General features: G+C 41.7%; 1 protein-coding gene across 1 annotated transcript in view; it reads left to right on the forward strand.

Annotated features, from left to right (window-relative positions):
- The window catches only part of kdm2a (lysine (K)-specific demethylase 2A), a 145,047-nt gene that overhangs the window by 8,066 nt on the left and 114,979 nt on the right, over positions 1–22,002 (forward strand). The window contains 5 exon segments of the mRNA NM_001011176.1: positions 5,391–5,529; positions 5,610–5,688; positions 6,165–6,211; positions 6,293–6,471; positions 19,143–19,249. Coding sequence (NP_001011176.1) covers positions 5,391–5,529; positions 5,610–5,688; positions 6,165–6,211; positions 6,293–6,471; positions 19,143–19,249 — 551 coding nt within the window.

The raw sequence follows: 22,002 nt of genomic DNA on the forward strand, positions 1-22,002 counted from the left end.
TTTATATGACATTTAGAAAATCGCATAAAAATTTGCCGCATTTATCTCTCACAATTTCTTGATAAAGATCAGATAAAGGCAAATCACCCCAAATAGGAACACCTAAGGTCTACTGAACAGTTTGATGCCCAATATGCATAGATATACCAAAGTCTGCGGTATGTACTGACCCCAAAATGAAAATAGCGCGTATGGATTTCTCGCCTGCCAACTCAGCTTTTGCACACAGAGCCCCCTGACAGTGTATTATGTGCAGTAACCCCCCCTAACTATACAGTGACCCCCAGAAAACCATATATTTTTGGAAAGTACACATTCTGATGAATTCAAAATAGGCAAAGTTATTTTTCTACACCAAAGTTACACCTGGCAAAGCTACGCTAAAAACAGATTAGGAACACTTATACAGGGATAAAATGCGATAAAACCACAAAAATTGTGCAAATCAGTGAAACAACAAAATAAGTCACATGACAGTGGTCAGAATATCTGATCCAATAGTCATGCTGTCAAAATAAACAGTTTTTAGGTAAAAGAAACTAAAAACAAAGTGGTAAAATGAAAACAAAAAACAACAAAGTGTTTGTGTATACATGTGTGTACATGTGTAAAAGTTGTGTGTAAGTGTGTATATGAGTGTAAATAAGTGTATAAAAGTGTGAAAAATGAAAAAAAAAACTGCTAAATTGTGTGCTGTAAGTGTTTTTTTTTGCATTTACACACTTACACACACAAACACCTTACCTGACCCGATCGCCTCCTCCTCCAGTGGGCCGGCGCTAGGGGGGGGAGCAGGAAGCAGCAGACGCGATGCGATCACGTCTGCTGCTTCCTGGAGGGTCCTGCGACACGACCTAAACTGCAGTCCCCTAGTGATCAAGTGTGAAGAGTTTGTGGATCCTGGTGTTAATACTGTGATAATGACAGCTGGTTGAATTTCCCCATTGAAAGCCAATAGGTAAAATCTGATTGGCTGTTGGCTCCACCCAATTTTTTAAAACTTGTACCACAGTTACCTGGTGCCTAGCGCTACAAAGTTTGGGGACCCTGGCGTTATTACTGTAAGAATGGCAGCAGGTTTAATTTCCACCATTGAAAGTCAAAAGTTAAAATCTGATTGGCTGGTCCTAGCTCCACCCACTTTTGGGCATCCAACAAATATCATATTTTCATTCAGGTTGACCCCATGACTATGTGATTCAAGTTTGGTGAGTGTTGTCTCAAAGCTGTAAGTGTTGCAGAAGTTTAAATTTCCCCAATTTCCCCATTAACCTTTTTAGTGCCACAGGACGTAGAATCTACGTCCTGGGTACTAAAGGACCAAAGTGCCACAGAACGTAGATTCTACGTCCTTGGGCACTTCCGGGTTTGGGAGTGGAGAAGCGGCTTTTCAAGCCGCTTCTTCGCTCCCCGCTCGTTCCCCAGCCTCCAGACACAAGTCAGAGGTGGGGAACGAGTGGCTCCTGGTTCGCGATCGCCCAGGAGCCCCATAGGAAATGTCAGGACACGCTGTCTATGCGTGCCTGACATTTCCTGCTCTCCCTTCCCTCCCCCCTGGCCCCCCTTCTCATACTCACAGATCGGCGTCGCAGGAAGAAGCTGCAGCGGCTCCTGGGTCCTTCCTCCCACCTTCACACGATGTCTGTTTGTCCCAGGTAAGTGTAAAAAAACACACATACACACACATAATACACTAATACACACTTATACTCACACTTACACACAAACACATACATTTTGGGTAGTTGGTGGGTTTCACACATTCAGAACAGTTACACTTACACATACTTACTTGCACACTCACTTGCACACTCACACACATGCACAAAAAACACATTTTACCATGTGTACACACTCACTTACACACTCGCATCGTTTTTATTCTTGAAAAAAATGTTTTATTGCCTTTGCGGATAGCGTATTCGCTAACTGCACTGCGCAATACCTTTTGTGTATTATTTTGGTGTTTCTACTACATTTTCTGTGATTTTGGTGCAGTTTTGGGTATTTTACTGCATGTTTAGCCATTTTATAGCATTTTCAGTTATGCATAGTTGTTGTTCGCTTTACTTTGTCTGTAAAACTTATTTGCCCAAGCCAAAATACTCAAACTGTTATTCTGCCTGCAGATATTATTAGGCAAAAAAAAAAAAAAATGATTTTAGTGATTTTTTATTTTTATCAGTTTTAGTGCTTTTTACATTGTTCTTTGTTACTTGTCTTTGCACATGGACATTTTGTCTGCTGTATTTCAATTTGGCATCCTCTGTACCCCACATAGTTTGGTAAATCTATTCATATTGGGCATCAAACTGTTCAGTAGACTAGTGGCGTTCATAGTTAGAATGTTTTATGTTGGTACGTTACTAAATGTGGGGTACATAATGGGGCAACATGCAAGCTTTGTGATGATTTTCAGAAATGTCACAAAAACAGTTCTGTTTAGTATAGCTTTGTAATTTGGTAGTTTGCAGTAAAAAGTTTTATTTACCCATTTTTGTTTTGTCAGAATGTGTACTTTCGGAAAATATATGGTTTTCTAGGGTCTCTTTACTGTTAGGGGGTCTTATGCCACATAATACACATACCGGGTGCAAAAACTGCATGAGCCAGAGCGTCTTATGTGAAAATTCATATGCACTATTTTTACTTGGGTGCCACTGTACCCCACATAGTTTGGTAAATCTATGCATATAGGGCATCAAACTGTTCAGTAGACCCCTGGCATTCATATTTAGAATGTTTTATGTTGATACGGTACAAAATGTGGGGGTACATAATGGGGTAAAATGCAAGCTTTGTGACAATTTTCAGAAATGTCATAAAAACAGTTCTGTTTAGCATAGCTTTGTAGTTTGGTAGTTTGCAGTATTGTATGTTGTATTTACCCATTTTTGTTTTGTCAGAATGTGTACTTTTGGAAAATGTATAGTTTTCTAGGGTCTCTCTTATGCTGCATTATGCACATGCCGGTAGCTTATATTGCAGTATATACACTTTGTATGCACTAACTTCCTTTTGCGGTCTCTAAATGCCAGATACATCAGTGATCCTATGCACAATGGGCATCAAACTGTTCAGTGGACCCTTGGCTTTCATATTTAGGGTGTGTTTTTTCTTGGTACCTAATGTTATGTGGGACATAAGGTGCTTGAAAGTGGAAGATTTGATGTGATTTTCAGGTATTTTACCAAAACTTGCAATTTTGGGAAAGCACTGCGACTCTGTAGTTTGGAGTAGAAAGACATGGGTACCAATTTTGAATTCGCCTGAATGTGTACTTTCCAAAAATATATGGTTTTGGGGGGTCAATGTATTTTTTTGTTTTTTTACCCCACAGAAAATGCAGTAAACGTGTTGAATTTTTAGTAGCTAAAGAGATCTCCTGGGCAATTTGTATGCACTAACTTCCTTATGGGGTCTCTAAATGCCAGATACATTGGTGATCCTATGCACAATGGGCATCAATCTGTTCAGCGGACCCTTGGCTTTCATATTTAGGGTGTGTTCTTTTGGTACCTAATGTTATCTGGGAGATAAGGTGCTTGAAAGTGGAAGATTTGATGTGATTTTTAGGTATTTCATCAAAACTGGCAATTTTGGGAAAGCATTGCGACTCTGTAGTTTGGAGTAGAAAGACATGGGTACCAATTTTGAATTCGTCCGAATGTGTACTTTCCAAAAATATATGGTTTTGGGGGGGGTCAATGTATTTTTTTGTGCTTTTACCCCACAGAAAATGCAGTAAATGTGTTGAATTTTCAGTAGCTAAAGAGATCTCCTGGGCAATTTGTATGTACTAACTTCCTTTTGGGGTTTCTAAATTCCAGATACATTGGTGATCCTATGCACAATGGGCATCAAACCATTCAGTGGACCCCTGGCTTTCATATTTAGGGTGTGTTTTCTTGGTACCTAATGTTATGGGGGAGATAAGGTGCTTGAAAGTGGAAGATTTGAGGTGATTTTTTAGAATTTTCATAATTTTTTATAGAAAATGCTAAATTCAGTAAAACATTGCCGTTTGGTACTTAGGAGTTGGAAGACATAGTTACCCATTTCGGATTCGTCAGAATGTGAAGTTTTCAAAAATGTATGATTTCCTGGGGTAAACCTAATGTTCCAGGATTTTTGGCTTTGGAATGTAAAGTATGCCGTATTCTGCTGTAATGCTTTGAAAATTTAGTAATTTACTGCTGGGAGTTTTTGATCTATAGAAGTCAGAAATCTCAATAAAACTATACATATCAGGTATTGGCACGTTCGGGAGACATGAGGCTTTCCAAATCAGTTGAATTTTTGTCCATAAAATAAAATATGTTTCTGGTAGAAATCCTTATATCATGAAAAATAGCATTTTTTCTTTTTTTTTTTGTATTTCAAGCTCTAAATCTTGTTCCAGAAGTGGAAATGCACAAAAACTCAGGTAGATTTGGAAAGCTCAGGTTCTCCTGAAAAAAACTATATAGTTTGCCTACCTAAACTTAACCCTGCCCCCAGTAAAAGCCCCTACATTGAGAGAGCACAGAATGTTTACAAAACGTCTGGCACTGGGGGGAACTGAAATGACAAATTCGGCTGGCACTTAAAGGGTTAATGCCAATTGGTGAAATGTGATTGGCTGTTGTTGGCTCCTCCCACTGTGGGTCATCCAACAAATGTTGCCGATTCATTCAGGTTGACCCCATGATTATGTTATTGAAGAAGAACAGTACGTTGGGCTTTTCAAACGATGAGCTTTAGTGGGTTTGCTAAAGGCCCTCTCCTCTAGGGTTTGTATTTGTAATTCACATTTTTTTTAGTGTATAGCCCCCCATAAGTCATGTTTTTTATTTCATAAAACAAAATTATCTGAAATGCTTCTACTGAAATGCTACTGTATGTGCTATATAGGAAAAACCACAGCCACAGATTTATCAGCTGAACTTTTTTCATCTCAAAGGAGGAAATTTCCAATCTTGCTTAGGAAAATTAGTTGTTAAAAAGGCAAACAACAACAATATTGTTTATATATACCCATCAGGTTCCCTGTGCAACCAGTTTGTGCATATCACATGTTTTTTGAGCCAGGCAGGGGTTAACTTGTAAAGTAAAAACATAGGGAAATTAGATTCACTTTTAAGTACCAACCTTAACCTCCAATACAATCTTGATTCTATGGGATGTACCATTTGTAGCTCTGTAGTTGTTCTATTGAAATACAACATCAGGTAGCTTTGTGTCACTTGCAGTTTCCTATAATAAACTTTACCCTTCCTGACTTTAAATCATAGTTGTTTGAAATAGTCTTTACCCTAACTGAAGTAATTTATTTAATTTAATTTTAGTTTTGTGATGCTGTTTTTACATTTTTGCCAGCTGAAGTTCGAGTGTGCTTTTATTTCTTTTAGAGGCATACACTGCGTCGCCGTTATGAAGATGATGGAATATCAGATGATGAGATTGAAGGAAAAAGAACTTTTGATTTGGAGGAAAAATTGAGAAGCAGCAAGTACAACTCCAACTTTATCACCTATATGGAGGGCAAAGGTCAGACTAAACCACAGGCAGCTGCATTGTTGAGTGAAATTTGTTATCTTCATGTTCACATATTACTTTTTGTTCTCTAGATTTTAACATGAAATTTATTCAAGAAGGAGGACTCAGGGACCCAATCATTTTTACAAAATCTGAAGGACTTGGCATCAAGTGAGTTAGGGGGTGGGGGGGATTTAAAGGAAAAGTAACACTAACATTTTTTAGAAAATACTTTATTAGAAAATACCTTGTAAAAATGTTTCATCCGGTCATTTCAAATACGGCGATCCAGAAGATGCAGAATCCACTAGGCGACGATCGATATGTCCTCCTAGCCCAACTCCTTCCTATACAGAAGGAAGGCTAGGAGGAGATGTCGATCGTCGCATAGTGGGTTCTGGATCGCCGTATTTGAAATGACTGGATGCAGTATTTTTACAAGGTATTTTCTAATAAAGAATTTAAAATAATAAATGCTGGGAAGGATAGGGCAATAATTGGAGCAGGGTAGAATAGATTTTTTACTTAAAAAATTTAGTGTTACTTTTCTTTTAAAATGTAGGATATTGTGAATTGATATTTACTTGGGTATTATTAAGTAATACAAAACAAATTTGTCTAATTCAGCACGTTTTATCATCCAACAGAATGCCTGATCCTAACTTTAGTGTGAATGATGTCAAGATGTTTGTTGGTAGGTGAAGTTTAATTCTTATTTTCAGGATTTTTCCCTTGTTCAGTAATCTGTCTGCTAAAACTCTTAACCATCTAATAGGGAGTAGGCGTGTTGTAGATGTTATGGACGTCGGGACTCAGAAGGGCATAGAAATGACAATGGCACAATGGGCAAAATACTACGAGACACCTGAAGAAGAGAGAGAAAAACTATATAATGTGATCAGCCTGGAGTTTAGCCACACTAAGCTGGAGAATCTGGTACAGAGGCCGACCACGGTCAGTTTTTTTCAATGCTAACCCTAAATGTCTTGTTTAAGTGCTTGATTTACCGTATATACTCGAGTATAAGTCGATCCGAATATAAGCTGAGGTACCTAATTTTACCTAAGAAAACTGGAAAAACTTATTAACTCGAGTATAAGCCTAGGGTGGGAAATGCAGCAGCTACTGCTAAGTTTCAATAATCACAGTAAAAAACAGTAAATTACATAAATTAAGGCATCAGTGGGGTATATGTTTTTAAGTATTTATTTAAAAGAAATACCGTAAACTAGCTCTGTAAGTGGAGAAGAGGGTCAACAAAAACAATATGAGTGCTACCCTATGCTCATTGTGCATTGGCAAACTGGCAGCAGACCCAGCCCCGGAGGACACGTAAGGGGGAATAAGTATTGCGTGGGCCAGGGCACTGAAGGGTCTGGTAGCAGGTGGCCTAATTTGCACACAAAGGACAGAGGGTGCTAGTCTGGAGGGACCCATGGCACCCGACTCGAGTATAAGCCGAGGGTGACTTTTTCAGCACATTTTGGGTGCTGAAAAACTAGGCTTATACTAGAGTATATACAGTAACCTAAAGTTACCTTGTAGTACCTAGTGTGGTTTTAAAGGAACAGTAACACCAAAAAATGAAAGTGTATAAAAGTAACTAAAATATAATGTGCTGCTTCCCTGCACTGGAAAAAGTTGTGTGTTTACTTCAGAAAGTCTACTATAATTTATATAAATAAGCTGCTGTGTAGTATGGGGGCAGCCATTCAAAGGAGAAAAGGCACAGGCACATAGCAGATAACAGATAAAACATTATTGTATTCTACAGAACTTGTCTGTTACCTGCTATGTAACCTGTGCCTTTTCTCCTTTTTTCCAGCTTGAATGGCTGCCCCCGTGGCTACACAGCAGCTTATTATATAAATTATAGTAGTGTTACTGTAGCAAACATACCAGTTTTCCAGTGCAGGGCAACAGTGCATTATATTTTTATTACTTTAAAGCTCTTTTATTTTTTGGTGTTACTGTTCCTTTAATTTTTGTGCATTAAATTACAATTTATTTGTTGAAAATCAATATACACCAAAAAACACCTTTGCTATAAAAAAAAAAAACAAAAAAAAAAAAAACCTCATGAATGAGGACATGAAAATCCTACATTCTCCTGCCATGTATATGTTGGGCACATCTTCCCCACTGACTGCATCATTTGTACTGCATATATCCACTTTGTTCACCAGCACAGTTACATTTTCCTAAAACAAATACCATATATACTCGAGTATAAGCCGAGGTACCTAATTTTACCTAAGAAAACTGGAAAAACTTATTGACTCGAGTATAAGCCTAGGGTGGGAAATGCAACCGCTACTGCTAAGTTTCAATAATCAAATAAATAACAGATAAATAAATAGATAACTTTAGGGAAAGAACAGTGCTACAGCAGCAGACAAAAGCAAGTTTGGGAACACTAAGGAAGCTGCCATACTAATTATCAAGTACTTGGACCCTAGTGTCCCACCACAGTACTACAATAGTAGTTACAAGGGCAAAATAATTCTTGATGCTGGACTTAATACAAATTAAATTTTTGTAAATAACAAGTTATTGTACCAATTACTTACTCTGGCTCATTTTGCAGATGGATGTGCAGATGTAACGCACTCGTTGCATGCACCCTCCCTTCCTTCCTTCCTTCCTTCCTTCCTTCCTTCCTTCCTTCCTTCCTTCCTTCCTTCCTTCCTCCCTCCCTCCACTTGTGTCTGTGCATATCTCCCTCCCTCCACTTGTGTCTGTGCATATCTCCCTCCCTCCCTCCCTCCCTCCACTTGTGTCTGTGCATATCTCCCTCCCTCCCTCCCTCCCTCCCTCCACTTGTGTCTGTGCATATCTCCCTCCCTCCCTCCACTTGTGTCTGTGCATACCTCCCTCCACTTGTCTGTGCATACCTCCCTCCCTCTCTCCGCTTGTGTCTGTGCATACCTCCCTCCCTCCGCTTGTGTCTGTGCATACCTACCTCCCTCCACTTGTGTCTGTGCATACCTCCCTCCGCTTGTCTGTTAATACCTCCCTCTCTCCGTTTGTGTCTGTGCATACCTCCCTCCCTCCACTTGTGTCTGTGCATACCTCCCTCTCTCCGCTTGTGTCTGTGCATACCTCCCTCCCTCCGCTTGTGTCTGTGCATACCTCCCTCCCTCCGCTTGTGTCTGTGCATACCTCCCTCCCTCCCCTCCCTCCGCTTGTGTCTGTGCATCCCTCCCTCCCCTCCCTCCGCTTGTGTCTGTGCATACCTCCCTCCCTCCGCTTGTGTCTGTGCATACCTACCTCCCTCCACTTGTGTCTGTGCATACCTCCCTCCACTTGTCTGTTAATACCTCCCTCTCTCCGTTTGTGTCTGTGCATACCTCCCTCCCTCCACTTGTGTCTGTGCATACCTCCCTCCCTCTCTCCGCTTGTGTCTGTGCATACCTCCCTCCCTCTCTCCGCTTGTGTCTGTGCATACCTCCCTCCCTCCGCTTGTGTCTGTGCATACCTCCCTCCCTCCCCTCCCTCCGCTTGTGTCTGTGCATCCCTCCCTCCCCTCCCTCCGCTTGTGTCTGTGCATACCTCCCTCCCTCCCCTCCGCTTGTGTCTGTGCATCCCTCCCTCCCCTCCCTCCGCTTGTGTCTGTGCATACCTCCCTCCCTCCGCTTGTGTCTGTGCATACCTACCTCCCTCCACTTGTGTCTGTGCATACCTCCCTCCACTTGTCTGTTAATACCTCCCTCTCTCCGTTTGTGTCTGTGCATACCTCCCTCCCTCCACTTGTGTCTGTGCATACCTCCCTCCCTCTCTCCGCTTGTGTCTGTGCATACCTCCCTCCCTCTCTCCGCTTGTGTCTGTGCATACCTCCCTCCCTCCGCTTGTGTCTGTGCATACCTCCCTCCCTCCCCTCCCTCCGCTTGTGTCTGTGCATCCCTCCCTCCCCTCCCTCCGCTTGTGTCTGTGCATACCTCCCTCCCTCCCCTCCCTCCGCTTGTGTCTGTGCATACCTCCCTCCCTCCCCTCCCTCCGCTTGTGTCTGTGCATACCTCCCTCCCTCCCCTCCCTCCGCTTGTGTCTGTGCATACCTCCCTCCCTCCCCTCCCTCCGCTTGTGTCTGTGCATACCTCCCTCCCTCCCCTCCCTCCGCTTGTGTCTGTGCATACCTCCCTCCCTCCCTCCGCTTGTGTCTGTGCATACCTCCCTCCCTCCACTTGTGTCTGTGCATACCTCCCTCCCTCCACTTGTGTCTGTGCATACCTCCCTCCCTCCACTTGTGTCTGTGCATACCTCCCTCCCTCCACCTGTGTCCGTGCATACATACCTCCCTCCCTCACTCCACTTGTGTCCTGCCGATGTAACCCCCCCCCCCCCCCCCCACCGTGGACGGATGTGTGTCTTCATGTACTTGTGTAAGTAGGAGTAGTATTTGGTCAGACCAGGAACTCACCATAGACCGTTTCCTTGTATCCCTTAGTAAGGAACTGCATTGCTTTGGCAGACCTGCTGGGAGTCAGGAGAAGACCTTCCCTCTCTGGGCTCTCTCCCAGCTCTCTGAGGATGGTACTGTAGGCTCTCTATTGCTCCGGCTTTTTCTTGCTCATGTCCTTCCCTGTTAGTTTAAGGGCAGCAGTTGTTTGAGGGCAGCACCAATTGAATCACAAGAACGAGCTTCCACTCTTCCCCCCCCCCCCCCGAGCGTGTTACATCTCCAGACCAAGAGTCGGCAGGACGGACACAAGTGGAGGGAGGTAGGGTGGAGGTATACTCGAGTATAAGCCGAGGGTTACTTTTTGAGCACATTTTTAGTGCTGAAATACTTGGCTTGTACTCCAATATATACGGTAGCTCCCGGTGACCATTTTCCTTCTGACACATTATCAGTGAAATTTACAAATTTACTTCTGCTTTGTTTGAGCAGTGTAATAGTTAAACTAAGCTCTGGAGATGAAGTTAGGAGAAAAAATAGAAGCAGACAGCTGGAAGAGCGTTTCTTTGGGAACTAGCAATGGCATCTCTTTATTGGCTGCTGGACTGAAAGGCGTGTTTAAAAATCGGAGCTGAGAAAAACTGAACATGCTCAGTAGCAAACAGCAAAAGTAAATTCATGAGTAGGGGAACCGAGTGGGTTAGAGGAGGAGAAAGAATCCTAAGTGATTAAGGGGCTACTGTGGACTTACTATTAACATTTCAACAACCAGAGAGGCCGGTATTTACAGATTTCAAAGAAACTGTTTACTGATTACATTTTTTTGGGGGGGGGGGGGGAATTATATATCCTTTAAGTACAACTTGCGTTGAAATTACATTCTTCCTATTGTTTTAAATTAAAATCCATCCATATTTTTTGTTTGCCTTTATAAATAAGTAATTAGAAAGCTGGGCTATGTTCACTGAACTTCTTTATAAACAGGGCAAGTTGTTCAGAGCTCCCTATCTACCTAAACAAACAAACCTCTTCAGGAAGTGAAACTGGCTTTATATTCTGGTTTAATACCAGACAAAATTCTTAATTAAAAAAAAAAAAGTGTATTCAGAACAAACCCTATTCATTCAGCTAATGTTGAAAAGGGGTGTGTATACTGTTCCTTTATATTTTATCTGTCTATCGACTCCTTAAGGTGGCCATACATGGGCCGATTCTAGCTTCTGATATTGATCCCTTAGACCAGTGCTGTCCAACTGGTGGCCTGCGACCCCCCCCCCCCTCTGTGTGGCCCCCCACCTATCTAGCTGCTTTGATGGCTTACCTTTGTGTAAGTTGTATCAGTACTGAGATTAACTGGCCCCCAGCATGGTTCTCACCTCAGATTCAGGCTGTAAACCACCTGTATTGTTTAATAATGTAATCCCCTGTGTTGTTCACACCTTTTAATCCATGCATTGTTCACCCCCTGCAGAGTTCACACCTCAGGCTCAGGCTGTAAGGGTGAAGACACATGGAGCTACTTAGTAGCAGCTATTTGTCACGGCTACTAAACCCCAGAAAGTCCCCTGCCATAGACAATACTGAGAATTGCCTCTGCTAAAACACATGTAGAGACGATTATCAGTAAATGATCAGCATTGTCTGTTTTTGCAGCCATGACAAGTAGCTGCTACTAGTAGCTCCATGTGTCTTCACCCTAATAGTTCACCTGTTCACACCTCCGACATTGTATGTACTGCCTGACGTATTCTGCAGGCAGCATAGGGCAGGGAGGGTTTGGCACAGACAGGCAGGGTAGGGCAGGCAGAGTATGGCGCACACAGGCAGGGTAGGGCAGGCGGAGTATGGCACACACAGGCAGGGTAGGGCAGGCGGAGTATGGCACACACAGGCAGGGTAGGGCAGGCGGAGTATGGCACACACAGGCAGGGTAGGGCAGGCAGGGTATGGCACACCTAGGCAGCATAGGACAGACAGTGCTGCCTGTGTGTGCCATACTCTGCCTGCCCTATGCTGCCTGTGGGAGGTGAACCTGGCAGGGGTTTGTTCTGGGAGTTTGTTAGAAGTTGGAAATAGCCATTAAATGGTCCCTAAGGTGTGTAATTATGTGCTGGGGGTTGCTGTGCTATCCACAGAGGAGGAGGAGGCATATGGAATTAAGGGTGTATCTTAAAATAACATAATATAATTCTTTCACATATGAATGATGGTTGATATCCCCGCTTTGAGGACCAAACATTTTGGGTTTTAGCTTCACTACCACGATTGTGATAAAATGGGGATGGTTTGAAGTGGGTGTGGTTTAAAAAGAGGCAGTGGTCAAAACTGGCTTCCATTAGCGGCCCTCCACCATGTATGCTAGAGAAATTCCGGCCCTCGGCACCGCAGAAGTTGGACAGCACTGCCTTAGACCAACTCGGCAGCTTATCGCTCCATGTATGGGCACTAACAACGGGCCTGCCCGACCGATATCTGGCCTAAGAATCAGGCAGATATCGATTGGGCAGGTTTAAAAAATTTCGTTGGGTTGGGACCACATCGGCTCGTTGATGCGGCCCCCGAACTGCGCCTATACCCATCGTTGTAATTCGATTGTTCGGCCCCAGGGACAAACTACCGAATTAGCCTGATATCGCCCACCAGTAGATAGGGATATTGGGAGAAGATCCGCTTGCTTGGCGGATCTTAACGTGTATGGCCACCTTTAAAGGAGTTTCCCTTGTAGATAGCTGATTTGTTAGCTGAGGTGTTGGCCCTCCTAAGTTACATAGTAACATAGTAAGTTAGGTTGAAAAAGACACACAGGCAAGTTCAACCTTTTATGCCTGTATATAACCTGCTTAACTGATCAAGACAAAATCCCTTCTGAAGCCTCTCTAATTTGCTGCAGAGGGGAAAAAAATCCTTCCTGACTCTAAGCTGACAGTTTTATACAGCAAAATTGGTGCCAATGTTGTTGCTAGGCAACCACAACAAACACTGATCTGCAGCTGTTGCCGCACGTCCCGACCCGCTACATACTGACAGACGGATGGACGTCACTCTACCTGTGTCACTGTTAAAACACTAGCCGAGGGTTCTGAGGGGTACAGCGGGGATGCAATCCACTACAAGTCTAGCTGATGCAAAGTGGTTATACCTACTTCTACATACCTGGGGATCAGCAAGATGCAACATCCTCTCCCACTGTTTAAATGTATGGCCACTGATCACCAGCCCCCCCCTGTCACGAGGAGGCAATAGGGACTTTCTTCAGAAAGAATCTAGATGGATATACAGACTGGACCATGGGGCCCCACATGGCCTGAATGAAACACTACCTTTGGGTTGTTTCATCTAGAACCCCCAGGCTACTTTGGACCAGTTATGTTTCTCTTTTTGTGACTATTACTGTTTGGTTTTCGCAACGTTGTATTGCCCTGTTCCTTTATGCTTGTATGTTGCTATAGGTCTAGCTCAGTGGTCCCCAACCAGTGGCTCGTGAGCAACATGTTGCTCTCCAACCCCTTGGATGTTGCTCCTAATGGCCTCAAAGCAGGTGCTTATTTTTGAGTTCCTGGCTTTTGGGCAAGTTTTGGTTGCCTAAAAAACAAGTGTACTGCCAAACAGAGCCTCCTGTAGGCTGCCAGTCCATATAGGGGCTGCCAAATAGCCAATCACAACCTTATTTGGTACCCCCAGGAACATGTTTTATGGTTGTGTTGCTCCCCAAGTCTTTTTACATATGAATGTTGCTCACGGGTAAAAAAAGGTTGGGGAACCCTGGTCTAGCTGATGCAAAGGGGTAGGTAGAGGTAGGAGGGGCAGTAGGCGTGCCCCCATCTTCCCTTTCCTGTGGCCCCGCAGGGGAAACTGAATACCCTAGTACCCTGGCCCTGCTAGTCCTCTAGTAGGTAGATCTGGGTCGTAACAGGCGTGCCCTGGCAACCCCCCCCCCATCAGTCCCAGATGGACTGGATGCCCCCGCATGTGGGCGTCTGGAGCTCCAGTAGCGTTCATGGTGCAATGTCAGGTGTGGTAAGTACCCCGTACATGAGAATGTGTTGATGGCAACCCAAGTGTACCTCTCAGACCCCTAGGCTAGCATTTTAACAATTACACGGGTGACCCTGACGTCCGTCCGTCTGTAGGGGATCGGGATGTTCACTCTAAGTGCCTGCTCTCTCTGACTGAATGTGGCAACAGCTGCGCAACGATGTGCCTGCAGTTTAGATGCAGGTCGGTGCATGGACATCGCACAGGGATCGGGGTATTAGGCCATTGGTGGCCACTCACCACTGCGGAGTCACTGTGAGCTTAGGGGAGCAACCTCTTCCTGACATGTATTGAGCTCACAGGGCGCTTGGCTAACCTAACCCCTACGTTCAGGATACAGTATACAGATAAAGGGTTATGCCTTTTGCTACCAAGGAGGACGGGGCTCTCGGTAAGGTAGCTCTATGCTCATGTGATGGTCCTGTAATACAAGCATTTTGACATTCTCCATTCTGCGTCTTCCCAGTTTTTTTTTTTTTCTTTTATGTTTTGTATCAATTTTCTTTTGTTAATAAATGTAGTTTAGTTCACTATTTTACTTTGTTGTGGTTGCCTAGCAACAACATTGACACCAATTTTGCTGTGTAAACTCAGTGTTGCTATCCCTCATGAAATTTCCAGTCAGGAACTGAAACATCTGATTCATTAAACCTAAAAACTTTACAAATGTAACTTTATTGTTTAATTGCATGAAAACTCCTGTGAGTGCTGTCACAACCTAGGAGAAATGTTTTGATTTTCGGCACTGGCACTAAAGGTTTGCACTTAAACTAAAGGTTTGCTGTTTAAAGACTAATGGTACTGTTCATTTAATGTATCTGGATTTCAGCCTTTCATTGTACAGGTATGGGACCTGTTATCCAACTGCTTGGGACCTATGATTTACTGGATAAGGGATATTTTAAAGGAGATGTCAACCCTAATTTTAATTTCAGGGCACCTTACCCTCACTTAAACAGCATAAGTGCTGCTCCCTCAATCTCCTCCTACAGCCTGCACTACCGCATTCTTTTCTGCTCTGTTTTGCGTGTCACCCGGCGGCCATTTTGCCGGGTGATGTCCTTGAGAGCGCGCTCCTGACCTTCAAGGATTTTTTTTTTTTTTTTTTCAAGCTTCTGCTTTTTTAAACAAAGCTGTACAGACAGCTTTTTCCTTGAAATGAAACTGTTAGGGCATTAAACATCAATAAAATTAAACAGGAATGAAGTGAACATTGCTTAAGTATTTCAGCAAACACTGTTTAAGCTTGCAAGACTCACTTATTAAAATGCCTGCAGATCAGATTCAGCGGTGAAAAGGTTAAACGTTCCTGCCTGCAGTCAGAAGAACGTGTACCAAGAGAGGGAGCAGAGAGCTCTTGTTTACAAAGGCAGAGTTAGTATAGCAACTGCCTATGCGATCGGCTCATTGGAGGATTGACTGTGGGCGTGTTTAAGGAGTTCAATCGTCTGCTGTGTAGAGAAGAGATTCATCTCAAGTGAGCATGCTCATTAAAACGGCTTGAAACTGGGCATGTGCACCACGCCAGGCAGACAAGGAGATTCTGAAGGGAGGGGGGAGAGGGAGTTATCCAGCTCTGCAGTGAGAGAAACTCCAAGGGATCGCTGCAGCTTTAGTGTTTGCTTCTGAAGGACAGGAGTGGCAAGTATTTAAACAGTGCTGTGAGGCTTTTCTCTGCTAAAATTTTTGGTTGGGGGGTTGACATGTCCTTTAATAATAAGGGGGCTTTCTGGATAATGGGTTTCTGGTTAAACTTCTCTTTATATGTGTGGGTTTTGCCACACAGAAAGAAAATATGTTAAAGCATGCTTTAAAAATACAAAAATAATCTCAGGATCTGCTTTCTGGTTCCTAAGGTTTTAAGTAGGGATGCACCGAATCCCAGAGTCCAAATCATAATTAGCATAAATTTGCCTATGCTAATTAAGGTTCGGTATTCAGCAGAATCCGTCAGGGGTTCGGCCAAACCCCAAAAAAGTGGGTTTGGTGCATCCCTAGTTAGAAGGCAAGGAAAATCCTTTTTATTGGGCCTGGCCCAAGGAGTAAAATCAGTAGGTTTCTTACCCTGGTTAGTGCTCTTGAAAAAACCCACACCAGCCCGGGGAAGTTTGAATTGCAGCAGCATTTTACCTTGCTTTCCTAGTCAAGTCCAATGGAGAACAGGGTAAGCAGGGTAAAATGACACTAATTTAAATTTCCCTGGGCAATGGAGATTTTTTTTTTTCCTATCAGAAGCACAGGCCCTGGGAACAGACCTATTGACTGGTGGGTTCCCAACATTTTGGCACCCCTTAATAAATAGGGCTTTCCTTGTCCTTTAAAATGGTAATTGAAATAAAATAAAATTAAGGCTGGTTGCAAATTTTAGCTTGCTTGCAGCTGTATTCAGATAACATTAATGATGGATTTTTAGATAAACTTTTTTCCTAGCTCTCTAGGAACCAACAACCAATTTTTAATACAGAACTTCCAATTAGAATTTTTCATGCTTGTGCATGATTTCATTCATGTGTTCTTCCAAATCCCATTCTTTGCTCACTTTTTTGGCACTTAAAGGAACAGTAACGCCAAAAATGAAAGTGTATTAAAGTATTTAAAATGTACTGTTACCCTGCACAGGTAAAGTTGTGTATTTGCTAAAGTAACAGTACTATAGTTTATATAAATAAGCTGCTGTGTAGCCATGGGGGCAGCCATTCAACCTGGAAAAAAGGAGAAAAGGCACAGGTTACATAGCAGATAACAGATAAAGCCCCATTATATTCTACAGAGCTTATCTGTTGTTATCTGCTATGTGCCTTAGCCTTTTCTCCTTTGAATGGCTGCCCCTATGGCTACACAGCAACTTTTTTTATATAAACTATAGTAGTCTTTCTGAGGCAAACACACCAGCTGCACCAGCACAGGGCAACAGTACATAATATCGTAATATTTTTATACACTTTTATTTTTTGGTGTTACTGTTCCTTTAAGGGATAGAACATACTTTTCCAGCACTAGACACCTAAATAGCACTATGCTTAGTCTTTCTGATGTTAGATTTCCAGGGCCTTCTCAGCAAAATATTTATCTTTTGTGCTATATAGAATTCATTCTTTCATAGTACTTGTTACCTATTCCCAGCTTTTTCTTGTCATCCTTGGGGCTGAGACACATGCTTTTTGATTGCTGCTAATTACTAGCAGCAATTCAGATGCTAATACTTTAGCGAATCGCATGTTTTTTTTGCGTCAATTTTAATGCAAAAAAGCATGCGATAAGCGTTATCACACTTTAGTGAATCAACCCTGTAGTGTCTTTGAACCCACTAAGACAACTAATCTTTTAGGGCTCTTGCACACGGGGAGACTAGTCACCCGCGACAAATCTCCTTTGTTGTGGGCGACTAGTAGCGCTGCGTATGCCATCCCACTGGCGATTTACATTCTCGCTGGTGGGATGGCATTTTAGGGAGATTAGCCGCCTGCGACAAGGGAGATTTATCGCTGGGCGACTAATCTCCTCATGTGCCAGAGCCCTTAAACCTGGTGGTTGGAGTATTGTCTGTCCTGATAGAATATTGTTGTTCTTTCTCATAAAATATTTCTGTCTGTAGTAAAAAGGGTTTAAAAGTTAAGCAAACCCCTTTAATGCTGTTATAAGCAGACAGCTACCCCATGGTCACAGAACAGGGAGGGGGGGCCTGTGATAAGATGTAGTTTAGGTGTGGCCAGCCAAAAGTATGTGTAAATTATTCTCCAAGACCGTCCTGCTTTGGCACAAGTGTGATCTAGCTACAGAAACACTATTTCAATGGGTAGAGGGCAGGTGGTGGGCCTAACTTTGCCCAAGGCCCTCCCTACTAGTGATGTTGTACCTGGGCCAGCCCTTCTGGCGTTCCTCCTTCTTAGCCAACTCCGTCTAAGTATAAATAAATACCACATAGAGGGAGGAGGGACTAATACATTAATGTTACAAATTGTAACAACTTCTCCACAGCTTACAGACACTGCATGCAAGAACTACATAACCCACAAAGCTTTGCACTGCGGTGGTTATTGACATGTGTGCAGGGAATTGTGGTATTTGAAGGATGCAGGCTGAGGACAGTTGACTACTTTTACATTTTTTTTTAATTTATTTTTGAGTGTCAAAGTAGTAAGCCTGGTCAGCAGAAGAACAGTGGGCTAGGCATATCTTTTACATGATGTATATTGCAAGGTTGCTTGAAATTATGTTTATTTTTCAAAGAGCTTTAGTTTTGTTTGGGGGGAGTTCCCTTTTTAATACACTTGAATATACAGCAGTTTTTTATGTGAAGGTTTTCATTAATCCAGGTCATGGTTTATCTGTAGTAATAAGTTAAATTAACTTGACTCACTGTTTTTCTTGACAGATATGTTTATGTGAATAGTGTTGGGATTGAACCTGGAAGTGTTAAAGGAAAAGTAACACTAAAAATTTTTAACAAAAAAATCTATTCTACCCTCCCCCAATAATTGCCCTCTCCTGAAAACCATTTGTTATTTTGAATGCTTTAGAAGAAAATACCTGTTAAACTCAGCTTCCTGTCATTTGAACAAAGGCGATACGGCGATGCCGGGGAAAGTATCAGGAGATGCATCAACTATGCGGCGATCGATTGATCGAGCCTAGCCTTACTCCTTCCTATAATCGATCGCCGCATAGTTGATGCATCTCCTGATACTTTCCCCGGCATCGCCGTATCGCCTTTGTTCAAATGACAGGAAGCCAAGTTTTTTACAGGTATTTTCTTCTAAAGCATTCAAAATAACAAATGGTTTTCAGGATAGGGCAAATTATTGGGGCAGGGTAGAATAGATTTATTAGTTAAAAATTTTTAGTGTTACTTTTTTTCTTTTAATATTCATAATTAACACTGAGTGAAATTTTTTGCCAGGCATGGATTTGCAGCAAATTTTCCCATTCGCCATTGGTGGACTAAAACGTAACATTGACTGTATTTTCCCACTGAATACATGTATGCATGCATGCATCCATCCATCCGAAATGTCGGTCGAAATAAAATAAGTATCTTTTTTGGATGAAATTTTCCTGGTGTGCATCAGCATTTTTTATATATTGATATTGTCTTTCTGATTTGCACCCAGGTTTTAATCCCTATAAGTGTGTGCCTCAGCCTTTTTCCACACACACACACACACTATATTATTCTTCTTTTTGTGTACTGTAGGTGGATCAGATTGATTGGGTTGACAATATCTGGCCAAGGCATCTAAAGGACAGGCAGACTGAATCCACAAATGTAATTCAAGAGATGCAATATCCCAAAGTACAAAAGTAAGTTTGTCAATGAGCAGTACCCTAATAATTTAACATTCATTTTGTTACATACATTCATTATGTTGCTGTTGATGATGGTTATTTTGTTTGTCTGATCTATTAAAAGTGCATTTGTCAAAATTGTACCTGTAACTGCCAGTTGTTGTTAGATATCTTAGCATATTAATTTACGTATTCAGCAGCTGTCACGGGGTGCTCAGAGTTGTAGTTGGATAAAAGCTGGGTTGCTGCAGGCTGTATGAAACGTAATGGGTAAATATTTATATGTATTATAAATGTTTAACCAGACCATAACTGTGCACATTTTGGTTTTGCATTAGATTGCTAGTAATAGGTAATGGTCTTTCTATTAAAAACAGCAAAAATTGCTTATTTGCTAACAAATGCAAATTTAAAAATTACAGTAGCAATTTAGAAACTTTTAGTATTCTAACTAAATTCAACAAAAATGCTGATTGCTTGCTCATAGTTTTTGTTCTAAAGCAAATAGCAGCTTTCACCCGGTGGCCATTTTTCCTCTGATACATAATCAGATACATTTAAATTCACAAACCGCATACACACACACAGACCCTTATTCGGCATACATTTAATCAAGAATACAGGCTCACACAGGCAGAACTGACTTTGATAATAGTTCTTTGTTTAAGCTGAGCTCAGGAGAGGAGGTTAGGAGAAAAAAATTGAAGCAGACAGCTAGAACTGAGTATGGGAACCAGCAATGCTATCTCTTCACTGGCTGCTAGACTGGAGGGCATGTTTAGCAGTCTGAGCTGAGAACAAGTGAGCATGCCCAGGAGCCAACAGCCAAAGCAAATTCCTGAGGCAGGGAGCCGAGTGGGTTACAGGAGGAGAAGGAAATCTAAGTGATTAAGGGAATGCTGCGGGCTTACTATTAACTTCTGGAAACCAGAGTGGCAGGTATTGAAAGATTTCAAAGAGGCTGTTCATTGATTAAATCTTTGTGTGTGGGGTTTACATGTCCTTTAAAGGAGCAGTATACACCCATATACAGCTTTTAAAAATGAGTTTAATATATAGGAATTGTGCTGGAAATGTATCCTGTCTTTTGATTAAAAAAAAACAGCTTTATTTTTCACATATTAATTTTACAAAGCAGCAAGCGAGAATCTCTTTGGTTTTCACTAAACTCGCTCTTTCGCTATAAGCAAGGTAGGGTGTTTTAAAGGGTGTTTAAAAGCACCCCCTGCCTTCCCTAATATTTAGCCTTTGTAGTAAGAAACTGCTCACTGAAGGCAGAGCTTATTTCTGGACTGGCAGTTTTTTTTTTTTAGCCATTTTTTCCGCACATGGTGAATCGTCAGAACAAGAAGTGATTGAAAGTCCAAGAAGTAACCCTTAAATTGCTGTCACAAAATACATGGAGTGTGAACAAATCCATATCCCTAAACAATGTAGGTCTCTATTAAAAGATATTGCACAAGCAGCCTGTATGTAAAATCCTGTTTCATCTAAATAACAACATTTTTTATAACAATGTATTTCTATAGTAGTATGTGCCACTGGGTAATCCTCAATCGAAAATTGCCATTTTAAGCACTAAGGGCCGCCTCCCTGGGATCTTACAATTCAATGTGTGTGTGTAATAAGTAAATATATATATATGTGTGTGTGTATAATCTATGTGTATATGTATGTATATATGTGTATATGTATATATATGTATATGTGTGTGTATGTGTGTGTGTATATATATATATATATATATATATATATATATATATATATATATTAGATAGATGCGTATGTATGTATATGTATATATACACACACACACACACACACACACACACACACACATATACACATACATACACATACATACACATACATACATACTCACACATATATTTGTGTATGTATATATATATATATATATATATATATATATATATATAAATATATATATATATTCACATATACATACATACACAAATATATATGTGTGTGTGTATATATATATATGTGTGTGTGTGTGTGTGTGTATATATATATATATGTGTATATATATGTGTGTGTGTGTGTGTGTGTGTGTGTATATATATATATATATATATATATATATATAATCTATTCACATATACATACATACACAAATATATATGTGTGTGTATGTGTATATATATGTGTATATATATGTGTGTGTGTGTGTGTGTGTGTGTGTGTGTGTGTGTGTGTGTGTGTGTGTGTGTGTGTGTGTGTGTATATATATATATATATATATATATCAAAAGAAAAAGTCAGCCTGGCTTCGTGTGAGGGTGCTGGAACTAGAGGGGCCGTGGTTAGCAAATTCCAGGTGATTGAGGCGATTGTCGACTTCATGCAGACTGCTATGATAAATGGCAGGTTGCATGTCATGTTGATAATCATACCCTGTGTGATATATATTGCTATGATTAATGGCAGATATGGTTATGCAGAAGTACCTCCACTACCCTGGCACAATTATCCCTGACGCGGGGCACACGATTAGATCTATGCTTAGCCACCGAGGGTGGTAAGATCGTGCACCACGGCACCCCCATCTTGGCCAGCTTTAGCCACAAGGTCCTCATTACATTGAGCCACTCATTGACTATCATGCGTTTCATAACCCTTTTGTTGTAAATTTTAGATATACCTCTCCCTATTGGGTTAACCACTCTTGTGTTCCACAGCCATTAGCGCTATTTTACTTACCTGCATATAGCGCTGGTTTTGGCGATGTGTGCCCCCAACACACCCCC

This window comes from Xenopus tropicalis, chromosome 7 (genome assembly GCF_000004195.4).
Source record: "Xenopus tropicalis strain Nigerian chromosome 7, UCB_Xtro_10.0, whole genome shotgun sequence".
In the NCBI taxonomy this organism is placed as follows: domain Eukaryota; kingdom Metazoa; phylum Chordata; class Amphibia; order Anura; family Pipidae; genus Xenopus; species Xenopus tropicalis.